General features: G+C 44.4%; 1 protein-coding gene across 3 annotated transcripts; it reads left to right on the top strand.

Annotated features, from left to right (window-relative positions):
• The first annotated feature begins 934 nt into the window (after window positions 1-934).
• Window positions 935-16,757, top strand: mtcl3a (MTCL family member 3a). 3 transcript variants are annotated; one of them, XM_034102572.2, is made up of 8 exons: window positions 935-2,111; window positions 2,382-2,549; window positions 9,529-9,831; window positions 11,797-12,363; window positions 12,591-12,670; window positions 12,789-14,574; window positions 15,411-15,446; window positions 15,527-15,610. In XM_034102572.2, the coding sequence occupies exons 1-7, from the start codon at window positions 1,701-1,703 to the stop codon at window positions 15,438-15,440; spliced, it is 3,345 nt and encodes a 1,114-aa protein (XP_033958463.1). In that variant the 5' UTR covers window positions 935-1,700; the 3' UTR covers window positions 15,441-15,446; window positions 15,527-15,610. The 3 variants fall into 3 exon arrangements, with proteins under 3 accessions (XP_033958463.1, XP_033958462.1, XP_071061929.1); XM_034102571.2 differs by lacking the exon at window positions 15,411-15,446 and having other exon boundaries at window positions 15,527-16,757; XM_071205828.1 differs by lacking the exons at window positions 935-2,111; window positions 15,411-15,446 and adding an exon at window positions 4,094-4,146 and having other exon boundaries at window positions 2,412-2,549; window positions 15,527-16,757.
• Window positions 16,758-17,107: the final 350 nt, after the last annotated feature.

Here is a 17,107-nt window from a genome sequence, read left to right as displayed (position 1 = left end):
AAATAACAGTCATACACTCACTTACGTCTGACATCAAAACAAACATCAGTCAAATGTCTCTTTCAATTTCAGGCACTGTCTGAGTCATAATACAATGTCAACATGATCTGTAACAAATCATCATAATATCAGTGGGGAATATAGGAGTGTTGGCATTTTACCCATAATCCTTTTGGGGTTTTTGTGTGACTTTCAGAGTTGTGTAAAAATGCTCATGGGTGTGTCTGTAAATACTGTTCGGACCTGACCACCAGGACGGGGGAGGAACCGGTCCACTTCTTTCATCCCACCGGTGGGATGTTCTACGTCACATATTAGAGCCAGCTGTGTTGAAAGGGAGGGAGGGAGAGACAGGAAAAGAGAGAGAAAGGAGGATTTTATTCCCGTTATTGAAGCATCATTTCAGCTAGGCTGCTCAGTTGTTTTGACCAAGCAACTGCATCCACTCAAGACTTCAGTTCAGATACTTCGCTGACAACAAACTCGTTGATATTTTTAAGGACATATGTTGCAACATTCAATAGCATATTACAGGAAGAGGTAAGGGTGTCTTTTTCCTAACGAGACATGGTTAGTCAGGCTTCAGACAGTGAAATATGTGAACCGTTTCAAGCTTGTTTTGGCGCTCGAGCGGAGGATTTGAAAATCACATACAGTCGCATCGAAAGCAGTTGCACGTTACTAGTTACTTAGCCTACTATGCCAAGAGTAACAAATTAGCTACAACATACTTTTTGCATGCCTGGCGTTGGAAACGGGCTTCTTTAGTTTGTGGCTAACGTCAACGACTTGTGTTATTTCTATCAAGGTGATAGTCATCCACCTCTCGTGCTCAAGTAGCAGAGAAATGGCAGCAGGGTGGGAGTTCGCCTGCTACGACGAGTAAATGTAGGGAAGTTAGCTTTTTACAGGCAAGGTATGACTAAGACACCGTTAGTTTTCCAACAATGAAGAGATATTTGTGTTAAATGTAATCCCCTCAGGTGTTCTCAGTGGTTTGTTACCTCTGAAATGAGTGACAGCAGACAGATGTTTTGACGGCGTAAATATATGTGTTGCCATGCACACAGCGCAAGGTGTTTTGCCGCCACTAATTAGAGTAACCCGGTGTTTATTAATGGACGTGCTCTACTGCTTCCTCCAGCTATCTAACTCCAGGAAAATAAACTCATGGTTACAGCGGGTAAAAATACTCCACAGCTCTTACATCAGTGCGGCTCCGTGATATTTTGGGACTTCTCCCATTCACGTTGAGTGGTTACCGGGTCTGTGCCAGCCCTGGACTGTCGCCTACAACGACTCGTGTGCAGGGGCGAGAGACGACACTGCGCGGCCTCAGATTTCGATATAAACATGTTAAAGAGAAGCAGGGGTGCAGCAGTGAGGAAGTACTCGAGATAAAAGAGGACACCATGGGGACTCAGGCACAAGAATGACAGCAGCCGTGAGGACATGGAAGGGACTGAAGCGTCCAGTCCCGCCGCCAGTGTGAGCACCGCTTCGGCTGATGGGGGATATGGCCGGCTGTGGATAATTGTCTCTTTCAATTTGGACATGGCAAAGTGTGCTGTTGAACTATATCAAGAAACATTTAAACTTGTGCTTTACAAAGCAGAAATGAAGACATTTAAAATAGCTTGGTGATTAGCATTCATCTTTTATCTCATTAACTTAATGTTTTATTTGAATTCGCTGGAGGAATGTGGAGTGCTTTTATGAACGGCTCGGGGTTGCACGGTGGGGGCGGTGCAGGCGGGGGCTACGTCCCGTCTCAGGGATGGGAGTTTGTTCCGTGCTCCAGGATGGACAGGCCCGATAGAGGCAGGGGCAAAAATCGCAGCCCGTCGAGGAGGATCTCTTCTCCGCCCACCGTCTTCAGTCACATCTACGACTCGCAGTTCTCTGCTACGGGAGAAGGTGGAGCAGGGACACAGCTTGAGGTCCCCAGGGGACAAATGTGGCCGGGTCCTGATGCCCAGCAGCAGCAGCAGCAAACACAACAAACGCGGCTTAAAAAGAAATTGGAGGATTTGAAAAAGCGACACATACGGGATAAGGAAGAATGGATGCGAGAGAAGGAGTCATTGTTGAGAGAAGTAGCTGACATACAAGTGATTAGAAATATTTACTACCCCTTTGAAGCTACACATAGCTCTGTGTGTGCCTTTAGTGCTGTGTGGTACACATTCTTCTGTACGAGTAATGTATGTGGGGTTGTAGTTTGTCAATGGTACATTTATTAGATGTGCTTGTATTTATTATCAAGTGTTGAATTATTTTTGATACTCTGATTGAACTGTGCAAAAGGCTAACTTTCCACTATGCAAGTACATCTGGCATATTTGGTTGACAAGAACACTGCCAACTGTGTTTCCATGCAGGGAGGGGAGAATAGAAGGATATTGCTGGACCTGAAGACGGTTTTGGAGGACGTGCAGGCGGAGGTGAAGAGAGAGGAAGAGAAGAGGAGTGAGCTGCAGTTGCAGTACACCAGAGACAGATGTGCCTGGGATCTGGAGAAGTCCGAGCTCAAATGCAGGATTGCACAGGTGATGGTTATGATGGGGATGTGTGGGTAGAAAAACAAATAAGTCAGATGCCGAGTGTGTGTGTGTGTGTATTTTAGAGAAAAGTTTTCCATACTTTATATATATAGCGTGTGCATGTCTGGTTTGTGTGCAGGTGCATGCACTATTTCTGGACAAATACAAAGTAACACTAAACTTACTTAACAGCAATACCAAGTAGTGCACTTTAATATATATTGTGTGTGTATATATATAAGTATTTTCTCATGTGTGTGCATGTCTAGCCAGTTTGGTGTAAATTGGGATGGCCTCCCGTGCCACCCACATGTCAGGGTGATAAGTCACGCTGGCATCCATCCAACTCAAGCCTGAGCTTAGACAAAAGATTTGCACATAGTAGTCAAACCTATATCCGCCCCTCAGCCAGACACAGACACCAAACTTTGCTCTTAGCAGCCGACTCTCAGTATGAAACATTTACCCATTTGTTTCCCCCCTGGGACGGCTACTGTTAGTGATTTTTTTCCCTCTTTTTAAATGGGAAGAAAAAACTTGGGGTTAAGTTTGCATACCAGTGCCACGCTGTGTCAGGCATTGCACGGAACACTTGAAGGACCATGCATGGCTATTCTTCAAAGCACAGTGGCATGAATGGATTTGTTCTGGTTGCATCAGTAGATGGATTTATTTGGTTGCCTTTAGAAGTCTAAACCTGATTAGAAGAAAATAAAACTTTAAATTCTGCTCGGTGTTTGTTCCCTTTACATGCTGGCATTCTTTGTGTGTCTCAGGACTCGCCATATCTCTAGTTTTTGTGATGACAGTGTTTCATTATCTGCCAGTCGAGCCCCATATGGTTCCTATCACCGACTTCAAACTGATTGGTCACGCATTCACCCATCACACAGCTCTCCTCTTGTTCGGTCTACAAAGCTTCTTTTGAGTGGAGTGATGAAGCTCAAAAATGTAATGCTAGAAATGAACAAGGTGGTGCAAGACCACTGCTGACACAATGTCACAGGAATGCAATACAAGCCCCTCTTCACACTTGCACTGCATCCCTGAACTTATCTAGACCCTACCCGGAGGAGGTGTATAAGGATTCAAATGTCTGATTAAGTTCCACCAGGAAAATAAACAGACTTTACCTTGTCCTAGTAATATATTCAGTCGTAACATGGTTTCCCCTGATTGCAGATGGTTTAACTGCCATAATGCATTCTGCTCTGTGTGAGTAGATCCCTCAGTGTTGCTGTTGAGCTCCTCTCTTTGTCCTGCTGCCTCGGTGCTTTCTCACAGTGTGGCTGACAGAGAGCCTTATAAAAGCAGAGACTTTTACAGTTCTGTTTTGTGTTTGCAAAGCCCATTGTGGCAGTGGGAGAAAGAGGCTTAATCTACTGCATGACTTTATACCACACTGATGTTTATACCGAGATGCTGATGTGCATTTAAGGCAATCTCTATTCGAATTGCCCGCCACTCTGGAGAATAATCAGGTTGTTTTGTTTGGGACAGCGGAGATTTCATGATGTTTTCTTTCTTTATACATTTTCAAAAACACGCAGACCACAAAAGGGCCAAGGGAAATGTGACTTGGAGTTACGCCATCCTGGGCGGGGTAAGCTCCGTTGTTAAAGTTGTTTTGTGTTGATGCCACATCCTGCCACAGTTTATAGTTTTTGGTATGTGTTTACCAAGTGCTAATATATGGGTGCTTGTCAAATTGTCTTAAAACATTCCCAGCTCAGTGATTAAAATAATAATTTACAGACTTCTGCACCTTTCTCCCTCATGAGGCACTTACATATTTGTAACAGGTCTAAAACAAAAGTCTACTGGTCTGCTTTTAGAATCAAGAAATGTAACATGGCAATGGATCACAAGCAAAGATGTTGAAATCACATGTTCCCTATAATTAGGTAAAAGTAGTTTGTTTTAGCAAAGAGTAAACTGTATTACATTTTTGTAATGAACTGTCCTTAGTCTTTTCACATCTGATTGTCTAAACACAGTCCCTGACTAGTTATGATGACGTTTCCTTTTCAGAAAACCTCTTCTTATTGAGGTTCATATTGGACATTTCCTTAAAGGTCCCATGTCATGCCTTTCCGGTTATTACCCGTCCCCTTGTGTTATGTAGCTTTCTCTGCATGTAAACGGTCTGCAGAGTCACAAACCCTCAAAGTACACCCTGTAGCGAGTAAAACTCTAACACAGAAAAGACCTGCCTATGCTGCCCCAAAACGCCTCGTTGGAGATTTCTCTTTTCCATTTGTTTCTTCCGGGAAGCGCATGACGTCATGCGGTTCCTGGAACCAAAATGGACCAATCCACGGAGCTCCTCACACACCAGGACCTTTAGGCTGCGGCCACACGAGGACGAAAATGGCTAAACGCATAGGATTAACGCAAACGCAATCGCAAACAAGCTTCCGTCCACACGCAATAGTTATCTGGATAGTGTCTGCCCACACGAGACCGCTCCGTTTAGCTCCAACCGCTGGAGAAGCTGCAGTACATATGCAGGAGCCTGTACGTGGCGCTGTAACTTCCTCCACAAAAGCAGCGAAGAAGCATGGTTGTCATGGTTGCCCTTCTGTTTATTCTCCGCGGTGGGGGCCGAGGGAACCGGGCAGAGTTTTTCGCCAGTCAGCGTGTATTAAAGTTTAAATCTTCCGGACAAAATTATAAAAGTGCCGGTCAAAGGTCTTCTTTGTTATTTATTGAGCTTTAAAACAAATGAATAACGACTCTATATAATATAATGATAAAATACACGGAGCCTCTCTTTTTCCTCCTTCTCTTCGGACAGCGCCAGTGTCTGTCTCATGCAGCAGCTCATCCAGTAATGAGTGACCCGGCCGACAGTAAAAATAAACATATTTATAACTAGTTTAGGGAGTTTGAGAGGTAATTAAAATAGCTAAGGGTGATGATCTGACTTGAAGTGTGTGTTTTGCTCCAGCGGGAGGAGCTGCAGGGGAGCAGAGCTGCGTGTCTCCGTCCTGTCAGATTAGACTTCACTCGCGAGAGAAAGATAAATAATCTGAATTCAGGGTGCAGTTTACTTTGACGCGGGGGTGAGCAGCAGAGGTGGGGAGAGGCGGGGCTATTGCCTCATCATTATTGCTGTAGATGTTGCACAAACAACTGTAGCATGGTCAATAGCGTCCGGAGCACGATAGCAACTCTGCGATCCGCCATTGTTGTTGTTGTTGGTGGCGAAACACTTCAGCACTGGCGCGGGGTAAGCGGAGGTGAGCAGAAGAGGTGGGAAGAGGCGGGGCTATTGCGCAATCACTATCAGTGATCTGCAAATGTTCGGATAGGGTGCACACACGGAGCCGTTTGACCCCCCAGAGCGTTGCGTATGCCTTTCTATCCACCTTGGGACCCGTTGTCGTTTCCTCAGTCGTTTAGTGCCGTATTCGGTCGTCCTCGTGTGGCCGAACGGTCTATATGACACTAAACAGTAACGCAAACGACCGAATTCGTCCTCGTGTGGCCGCAGCCTTAGCGTACATTTTCAACTAACAGGGAGTCGCATTGACTTGCATAGAGCTCCCTGGTTGGTAATAGACGAGTTGGGATCGCGGAGAAATGCTCTCCGCAGACCCATTCTCACAGCGTTATAAACCTTTTTCTTATTCAATATCAGTTTTTTTTTTTTACTTCGGCTGTGAGTGTTTGTGTGTGCTCAGGATGAGTTTTGCGCTGTCTTGCTGTATCGCCGACCCGTAAACCACACCAGTAAGCCAGCTCACTGAGCAGCGAGCCTCGCAACGTCTCGGCCAATCAGAGCACACTGGGCTCACAGGGAGTGGGGGGGGGCAGGAGCGCCAACAGAGAGTGAATACACATACTTTACAGAGATGCTGTATGAGAAACCGATGTGAGTTTGGAAAATTGCACAGTATAAATCTATTTTAGTATACCTCAACAATGGAGTTATGATCAGTAGAAATGGCCAAGACATGGGCCCTTAGTTACTAGGTTCAAAAGTTACCAGACCGAACAAAAAGGTATTTTTGATAATCACAGCTATTGACACAGACACAATAACAAAAAAGGTGCTTTTATTTGTTGCACAGGTATTAGCACAAGGGTACCAATAAAAGCAATTGTAAGAAAAAAAAGAGTCTGCTATTGGCCTTCCCCAGGAGAGACTGCTCCTCATTATTGCATATTTAATATATTTATTATACCCAATTTGAAAAATGCAGTAGTCTCTATGGTTTTCTCTCCTTAGAGATTTCTTCTGCAACAAAGCCAGCATGGCTTAGCGGTAGGAGCAGTCGAAACACAATCATTTCTAACATGCTTCGCCCATATTTAGTTTGCAAAGAAAACAAGCTTTAGGATTACAATCACAATCATGTTTCAAATGAATGACTTTAGTAGGATACTGTGGGTAGTGTGCGCACCCGGCGTAGCTTGTCTGGTTGTAGAGGCTGAGCACAGATAGGGGAAAGAGAGGAGAGATGTTAGAAAACGGCTGTGTCATTTTATAGTTATAAGTGTATACAGTAGTAGAAAAACATGAGAAACAAAAGGGCGATGAAGAAATAGACAAGACTGCAAATCAATACAAAGTGTCAGTAGAGCAAAATGGGTGTAACTTCAATTCACTTGGAAGTGAAATGTGAGCAATTTCAGCATGGGTGAGTAACTACTCTGTCCTTTTTCCACATGCTGGCTTCACTTTGTCAGTGCAGGAAAGAGCCCATATGAACTCAGACAGAGAGGAAACGGAGGGTTTAAAGGAGGTGAAGTATTTGATAGTTTGAATGCTGATACTGATCACGCTGACGGCAACCCAATCAGAAGGAGGCGGCTAGAATAAAAGATTATCCGCGCAGCCAAGTGTATTATACAAACCTAAAGTGAGTGAATGGAACAAGTCGTGGATACATAAGGACCTGGTCCAGTTTTTTGGAATTTGAAGTCTGGAAGTTCACTGCGAGTGAAGTTGTAAGTGAAAAAGCATTTGCAAGTTGTCATGGTAAAGCTGTCCTAGAGTAGTACTACATTATTGCCTTATTGATGAAGTTTCATACATAAAATGTACCCATCTGACATGTTTTGACCCATTTCTTTAGCTATAGTCAGCAGCTCGTTTACGTCAGGAAACCAAAGCACTGTAGTAAAAAACAGACAAATCATTATATAGTATATACATTTTAAATCGGCTTGGTTCATAAAGCATCAACACGGTAGCTTATGAACAGTTGTATACTTGTTCTATTCTTGATATTTTAATTACAAAATCTTCTCCATAATCAGCTTTGGCTGTGAGTGTAAGTACTGTATGTTGTTTCCACATTCTTTTTGGGGCACTTACCGCAAAATACCAAGCAAGCATCCAAGGTCCCAGGCCGAGGACTTAGGCCGGATATTTCCTGGCATATTTCTGCGCATGCCTCTGATTTATGAAAGCTGCTGGCAGCTAGGAGACATCTCACTCTGTCTGAGCAGTCAACTCCCCCTCCTCCGTTTACCTCGTCTCATAACCTACCCTCGGAATGTGACTTTGCGCAAGGCTGTGTGACCGCTATTTATAGTGGGTCACCGTGGTGACACAGTTACCTTAATGTGCTATACAGTAACGGACAGAGTGTTTAATGGTAGCAGGAGATGGCTCAGTGAGAATGAGAGGTGTGGGTGTGTGTTCCCTAACCTGTTTGCATATTAAGTCTCTCTGGAGTTTCCCTTAAGAAGACAGTTTTATTTCAATCAACAATAGATCCTTCAGCTGTCTAATTTTGACTACTATCCTCTTAACTTTTGCACTTCTACTATTTGTTTACTTTTGGGTGTTTAAATAGACTGTGGACAGCACCCATCTGTAATTGTGGTGAACTTCTAGAAGAGCCACAGGCAGACGGAAAGGGTTGGCTTGTTTTCATCCACCATCATTTCATGACCCCAGGCCACATGCAGAAATAGCACCGTGGCCGGGGCTTGTAAGAAGGCTTTGGTCGCTGCCTGTGACTGAACACTGAAATAACACTCAGACATGCTCGTATGCATTATTTCGCTCTTTCTAGTACACACTACACACACATGCTCAGGCGTTGTCTTGGTATCTTTCCTGTTTTTTTTTATATAAGAAATATAAATGTACATATTTACCACAGAATGGACAAATCCATCTACTTAAACACACTCTTATTCTCAAATTCTAAAGATGAAAAAAGCCTCTATAACAGATAATACCCTCTTAACGCAATGACCTTATGTAAACCAGACCACCAAGATGTACATCTTCATCCAATTCTGTCAGTTTTCAGGCCTTTTTTCTCACAGTAAACCCTGACTTGGTTTCAACATTTCTAAAGTTGCAACATTCTTTGGTTAATTTCTTGGCCCCACTAGAGTGAGCTTCCCAGGGGAAATGCCCAGGGTATTTTGCTTGAAAATGGCATTGAATAGAGGCAAAGTAATATCATTAACGTAACAAAAATGTCCACTTGAACCTAATAAAATAGACATTTCCGTAATGTTTTGCACAGAATCAGAAAGTCTGTTGTATTTGTGTTGAAAGATCCTCTTTGTACGAGTGGTTGTTTCCCTAAAAACTGGCACCTGGAGTATCATTTGATTGAGGCCACATGCATCCTCTGCAGACATATTTCCTGCACTGCATCCTGTGTTAGAGAAGTACCATAGAAAAGAGACTTGCACTCTGAACCCTGTGTGTGAGTTCTTTCAATCCCTTCTCTCTTCTCCCTCTTCCCTCCCCTGAACCCACTCGTCCCTGTGGTGCATTATCCCCCCACTTCCTCCACCTTCTCTTCCTGCCACTCCTTCATTCTCTTAATTCCAATTCCTCTCATTCCTGGCTTGCTTGTCTCTCCGTCTGGCTCTCTTCTTTTTCTCCAAATCCCTTATCACCACTGACCTTTCTCCACTGTCTCTTTCCCACTCTATCCCCTTGCATCTCCCGGCTGCCTTCTCTCTCCTCCTCCGTGCCCTCTGCACTCCCTGTCTATCTCTACAGCTGGAGGCTAGAGAGGGTGCTGGTTTGGTCAGTGGAGGGGTCCAGTCAGCCGCCGGTCCTCGATCTGTGGCGTCACGGAGTGCTCGAGAGCAGCACGGCGAGACATCGGCTCTCCGCCGGGAGAGGGAAGAGCAGCGGAGGCTCCTGGCGGACACACACTCCACAGCCATGGACCTGCGCTGTCGCCTGGAGCACAACGAGAGGGACTGGGTGAGGGAGAAAGCCGAGCTGCTGGAGAGGTTTGATTTGGAGAGGAGGGAATGGGACTGCCAGCTGAAGGATATGCAGAGAAAAATAGAGGAGGTAACTGTCTGATTTATAATATTTCTGCATTTTGTACTAGTTTTATTAATTGGCTTGGGGTTAAGGCTGGATTTAGACAGCCTTAATTAAATACAATTTAATTATTAAGTATAATCGAAGGTACTTGTACGTTACCAACTTTGTATTAGGTATAATTGAAGGTACTTGTACGTTACCAACTTTATATTAAGTGTAATATACACATTTTGACTGTGCTTCATTTCTTTCATATTGTACATTTCCATTCACTACATTGACATATGTAGTTACTTTACAGATTCAGATTATTAGAATATAAATAAACAAATAAAAGAATCCAGCAGCAGTAAATACAAAAGCTCCACCATAACAGCTGTAATGAACACATTAATGTATCAGTATCATAATCCAGTCATTCATATATATGATTCTGAAATGGGCAATATTTGTGTGGATGTGGATACCAATACTTTTCTTAAGTACTTTCTTAATTATACTTGTACCAGAGTATTTGTGTATTGCTACTTTAACTTAAACAAGAGATCTGGCTTCCCCTCCACCACTGGATTTATGTAAAAGTAAGGCAAGTGGAAAACTAGATCAAGTAGAACCATTTCCAAACTTGTGAAATACTTTATTTTGTGTAGGATGTATGGCTTCTCATGCACTGAGCAGAGTGTAACACTTCCCTCCTACACATCCTGTTCAGCATCAACACTGTCAAAACAATATCCCTGATCAGTGCAGCTGCAGAGTGAGGAAAGGAAGGAGTGGCTCTTCCATTTCTCTGATCTGTGTACTGAGACAGAGGAAGTGATTGAGACGGCACCTTTTAAAAGGGAGAAGCATTTAGTTCTCTCATTGTACATGTATAGTGACATGAAATGACTGTATTCTATGACCTGGAGTGATGGAGACGGAGAAGCTGGCATGAAACAGAACGACCTTTACAAGAGATAGTCGAAAGGCCAGCACAGAAAAGACTTTTCTTTCACAATCAAACTTTATTTTCACATATTTTTAAATGGAACCGAGAACATTGATTCAAACAGCGCTCTCATTATTCATGCCTTTTTTTGATGGAAACTTCTTTTTGGGAAATATGCCTGATCATGTGAGCTGTCCTTATAATAAAGTTGTTGTGTGAAAATGGTGGTTGATATGGGAAATAATGGAAAGTATAAAAGGATTAGGTTAGTCAGAAAGGGAATCAAGAGCAAACGAATGGCCCATAAAGAGGTACAAACATAAAGAAAAGAGTGAAGCATGTGTGGTAACAATGCCTGAGTCAAACTGACATGGAGCAGCTTACTGTTGTTAATAAGGCATGCCGGACAAAAGTAGTTGGACTTAGTGCAAAAGGCACTGTAACAATTTGCTATGAAAAGAACATGTGGCTCACATTCGTCCCTCTGGCCAGAAATGAGAGGAAAACAGCAGAGGACTAAAAGGCACTATTTCATCCAGAAATCGCGTGATGGGAACGGAGCCCAGTAAACATGAAATGCTTACTATTTTGGGATCTCATGGCAGGAAGCCAGAGGTTACCAATTGTAGTGAAATCATTCTTTGAATGTTTTTATGTAATCCTCTGTGGGCTAAATATGTTCTTTTAATTAGTTGCAATGCTGTCTCCTCATTCCAAATCTATTTGTGAGTGTGGAATAATACAATATTGCACTGTTCATATAGTTTTATTAGGACATTATTTATATTGTGTGACCTTTGTTCTAGACCCATATTTTGTATATCCTCTCATTATAACCATTCAGCAAGACGAGAGGCATTATGAACAAAAATACTTTGACTGAGATGTACATTTCTATCTTCTAGATGATCTAATCATTTCATCAGACAAATGTCGATGCATAGTTTTTGTTCCTAGCTGCAGCAAAATACGATGTAGAAATTCCCCCTTAAAAATACATTTTAGATTACAAAAGGACCATTCTGGGACTACCTTCATTCTCTCCTCCTGTTTTCCAGCTGTACGGTGACGTGGGGACCAAGCGAGAAGAAAGCGCGCTGGACAGTGGGAGGCAGCAGGACGATGATGCTGTTCACAGACTCGGCGTCCGCTCGTCCAGCACCGGCTCCAGTGTGCTTAGTGACAGCGAGCCGCTCAGCAGCAGCAGCAGCAGTCAGCCGGAGTCCATCACACATCCACCTTTACCCAGTTTCAGTGGCAACAGAAACAGCAGCAGGGAATTTGTCGGCAGAGACGGTCACCACACCTCTTGCTTACACGCAGACAGCCTGAATACAAATGTTGATGCTCAGTTCACTCAGAATGTCCACTCACAACCTGAGCTGCTGGAGGAGTTAAGATACAGAGGCACCTGGCAGAAAGACTCAGACTATGATAGCAAGAAAGCTGTGGATATCATGGAGTTGGACGCTATGTTTCATGGAGCTCCTGGCAGCGGAGAGCAACAGAAAAACGTCTCAAATGTCACTGAAGGCAATGTCCATGTTAGTCCTGAAGAAAGCCTTCATTGGGCAGAGCTGAGTTACGGAACTGAGAAGAAGAGGAACACCACTGCTCTCAATGCTGTGAGTGTTTGAAACTATTTCTCTATTTGTTAAAAACAGACTACACTTAGAATCATTGGTGTGGTCGGCATTCCTTTGCTTGTCTTTGCCTGTTTACGTATTTCTGTCATTCCTTGGCTCTTTGAACACATAATCCCCTTTATCTTCTTCATCTTCAAAGTTGTATTTGTACAGTTCTTCAACAATACACAGTATCCATCATGTGTGACTCTTCTCCCTGTGCTCAGGCTCTGAAGGAGATAGCCCGTGTCAGCGAGGAGCTTTGCAGCTACCAGGATGAGATCAGAAAGAAGAGTGGGGATAAGAGGTACATAATTCCTCTCTGCTATGTTCCCGTCCTGTCGTCAGAAGGGAACGATGGTAATCACTGTCTGTTTTGTCTTGATGCTCTAGCTATAAGACCTAACTCATTTCATTCCCTTCAGGACTCGATCTGAATCCCTGATCTTACCCGAGGAGCGCGACAAGTTGTTCATTCACGATAAAACCCAACTGGAGGTGGGTGATCCTCCCTGCGACCTCAGCCAGATTTACGATGACTTTCGGGCCTTGGAGAGGGAGAACTGGATCACCATGACACCCGATAACACCTGGCGGGATGACAGAGGGCCGAGCAAATCCTGGAGAGCAGCTGATCCAGACAGCTACCGAGAAACACAGACGAGCCCTGAACTACTCTTTGAGGTCGATACAGAGGCTCCACCCATCCCTCCCCGCATCACGTCCTGGATTCAGAGCTCCCCCACCCACCCAGACACTGAACTCTACATCCCAGAATCCCCCATGGCCACAATAGAGAAGTGCCAAAGCCCCTCTGTAATCGTGGAGAAAAAATGTAGCAGCCCGTCTATTGTCAGGAAGTTCGAGGCTATGCTGCAAGAAAACGAAGGCAAAGTTTTAAAAGACGGCGTCGTAGCATCCTGCGCTGTGCCTACTAACTCTGAACGTTATATGGGCTGCTGCCACAACCGCTGGTCCTGTGATGGAAGCAAGTTTACTGGCAACAAGCTGTCCACATGCGGGACTGTCCAGAAGAGCTTCTCTGAAGTCAACATATTGACTGCTGGAAAAAATGATTACTGCCCAGGAAACCATAAAAGCCCCGAGCTACAAATGCCTCCGACTGTCAAAGAATTACCTTTAGACCTGCTCTTGTCCTCTCTTGACATACCGCCTGCTGCCCCTAACCTCAAGGGCTCCAGAAGAAACATACTGCTGGAGCAAAAAACTGCAGAGTTCAACAGGACGTTGTTTCAGGCTGAGATGGGCCGTGGCGTAAAGGAAAAGGACAGCTTAACAGCAGCAGATGTTGGCAGCCAACCAGTCTTTCCACCAACTTCGGCATCAGATGAGATTTTACCTCCCAGTGAGAAGCCGTGTCAGCCACATTGCACTGGTGTCACCACTGCAGTCATTGGTATGCATCCTGATGTCATATTATCTCCCTCCACCTCAAATGCAACACCTCAGAACCACAAGGTCCAGCCAAGGCAAATGAGATGTAGTCCTGAGGGTCACGAGGTCAGGATGAAGCAAGAAGTGCCCTCCGAACCTTCATCCGAACAGATTAAAGTCAGGGAGGCTGCAACAATCATCTCCCCTGCAACCCGTTCTGAGGTCACGCACACAGTGTCTACAGCGAGCAGTCCTTCCAGGAAAACCCATCACAGAGCGGCTACAGAGCCTCTCTTCCCTGAGCCTGCAAACACCCAGCCACGTCAGAATGAGGACACTTCCAGCTCCAAGAATGGGAATCCCCATGGAGCCAAGTGTCAGTCAGCCCGAGGTGGCGTCTCACTCCAGACACAGCCAGGGCAGCAGGCACAGCAGAAGCCTGCTCCTGCCTCCCAGTCGGACTCCTCCAGGCCCGGGCCTCGAATGATGAACGAGCATCCCTGGAAGGCCCTCACTCTGGCTGCATACCCACGGCCCGAGGGATCCAGGTCCAACTACGGGGCGGTGGAAAGGATTCTGAAGAATTACGAGAGCGCAGCCCGGGCTCAGCTGAACCAGAGCCAGACAAACAAGCCGGCTTTGAGTCCAAAGGCCTGCGTTGGGCAGGACATAGAAGTGGACATGCTGGACATGAACCCTGTGCACTTACCCCCCACTCTGAGACACACGCAGAACTCACACAGCTCACACAACACACACTCACAGCTCGGCAGCTACAGCAACATGTGCGTGGAAGAGGTACATCTAACAGTGCAGGTGGGTCGAGTCTGAAATACAGTCTGTATTCACACTGTCACATATAAGCATGGCAACTGTGCTATTCCCTGTACAGAAGTTAGCATTTAGAGGCATTCTCTTGGAATATCATCCGCAAGTCTGCATTTTGTTTTACCCTAATTGAGTCAAATATATTTTTAAGGCCAATTAAACCTGTGGACCTGGGTGAACCCACACATTTAGTTCTGTTTTATTTCTTTTTGAAACACTACGCAATTGCCCTTGACTGAGGACAGCTCCGGTGGGAATGTTGTTTATTTCTGGTATGTGCTAAGAGACAGAAGCGGGCCAGAGACTCCATTATTATCGGTGCATCTGGGCCATTCCATTGCTTAAAGGCTCCTGACAAAAGGAACTGGCATCCAAAGTACTTGGCAGGAGGTTTCTCACCCTCATCAACGCGTCTTTCATCTCCCATTCCTTCCACGGCCCCCCAGTAGAAGTGTTTATCTGGCCTTTGTGTGGTAATTACAGAAGTATCTGCAAGGAGCCAGCTGACTAAATGCCCTTGGCAGAGCACTGAAATGAGAAAGCTGAAGCGATTACGCCGCTTTAAAGTCACGCAAATAGAAAAATCGTGGGGGCAATTATCAAGCCAATTTTATTTGACCTCATGAAAAGAATGTAATCTGAGAAGTGCACTTGGGTTTAACCTCGACTGAGGAGCGCTGTCCACAATGAAATGCTGGAGAGTCCTGCCAAGTGGCAGCAGAGCCATGGTTTCAGATATTCCACTTCAGACTCTTCCCTCCCGACCAAAAGGAATGGGCTCTACCTGTGTGACCTTTGTGAAATATGCCTGTTGTTTCCCCTAGGCCCAAGAAGACTTCAGATGGAACACGTGACAAAATGTAAAGTATCTTAGTGTGTTTTTAATTGTTGATAGAACGGTGTGATAATCCTAAATGGTAATTCATTTGTTTGTCCACAGGACAACAAAGACACCTTCGACTCCTCCTGCGCTCAGAAGAACTTCTCCAGGCCTGCCCGTCCTGCCAACCGACGCCGCCCCTCCCGATGGGCCAGCCGCTCCCCCACCTCCTCCTCCTCTCCGTCCTCCTCCTCCTCACCCTCTCCCTCCACCACCCCCGTTGTGCAGCCATCCTTCCCCCTCCACAAACACAGTTCCTCTTTTACCTACTCACATGCCTTCCACATAGAGACTGTCATTATTTGATAACCTCTGAACACTTTTCATTACTGTTGTACATACCAGACCCTTGTTCACTCCTACAGACTCAGAAGTGCTTTAGTTTTGATTTCACTAGAATGTACAGTATGTGGCATCCAGTGGAGCCTAACTGAGCAAAAAAGGCAAGGAAAGGATCTGAAGCAGCTTCACGTATTCAGCAGTATGCTTGGCTTCATGCATAGCCTCAGTGGAGTGAACACATCACGCTCATTCATTCGTGCCTACCATCTGAATGGACGTCCTACGCTCAGGATTCTAGCCTTGACTAGTGTACCCTCCACTTCTGTCTTATATATACTGTATCAACAAAGTGATGCTTGCTTATAGTCAAATGATCCCAAAAACTTCCAGCCAAATGAAATCCAGAATGATGTATTTATTGTGCTGTATTTTGTAAATTGTGTGCAACATGTTTTGTGTGCTTTTTTGCACAACATATGCTGTTACACACACAATATGCAGCGTCATGGTGATAGAGCAGAGATTTCCCTTAAGCACCTCTCTGTGTGCTGAACCAAGTGTTGATTTCTGCCTTCTTCAATATATTACCCACAATACATGCCTGGACCGTACCTTGACGTAAGCTTTGCATTCACGACTGGCTTTATTTTTTTCTCATGATCACAGTAACAATAAATGTGAGGGTTTTTTTTATAACTTTGTACCAAAGCCTGGTTTCCTTATATGCATTTTCCTCATTTAAAAATGAAATGCATTGTTATCACATTTGATTTTGCTTTCCCCCCATTGCTGATGTTTTCCAACATCAATCATGAGAGCCTTCTTTTGTGCATAGCAGTGATTACCATGCTTATGATACAAAGATTAAAAAGCCTTTTTCTACTTTTACTAACTGAATAGTCACATATCAGGACATTACTCAGCTGAGTAGTACAGGTTTTGGGTCAAAGCGATGAATCGTATCATGATGAAGGTGATGCCTTTGCTGTTCTTTTTGTGTAATAAACTTAAGGACTGAATGATTTCTCCTCTTGTTTACTTCACAAATTAGTTTTTTTATTCGGCTGACTGACAAAGTGATTTCTAGGCAGCTTAAACCCATCTGTCTAGCGGGACTGTGAAAACAGCATTATTATAAAGTCATATTTCAAAAGTTGCTGCAGACAAACTCGCTTATTATAATTGTCTCCACTTATCTTCAGTAAGTGTTATGAGTTTAGAACTATATGCTAAACCGTGCCACTGCTGCAGGCCTCTTCAACCCTTATCCTACAATAGGGACTGTAATTAAATAAGTTCTCAACATCAATCAAACATGGCACACAAAGTATTTCTGCATCCAGAGGAGTACTCGCTAAG

This window comes from Pseudochaenichthys georgianus, chromosome 16, assembly GCF_902827115.2.
Source record: "Pseudochaenichthys georgianus chromosome 16, fPseGeo1.2, whole genome shotgun sequence".
Classification (NCBI taxonomy): Eukaryota; Metazoa; Chordata; class Actinopteri; order Perciformes; family Channichthyidae; genus Pseudochaenichthys; species Pseudochaenichthys georgianus.
Note: the sequence above shows the minus strand (reverse complement) of the source record. Positions and strands in the feature narration are given on the sequence as shown.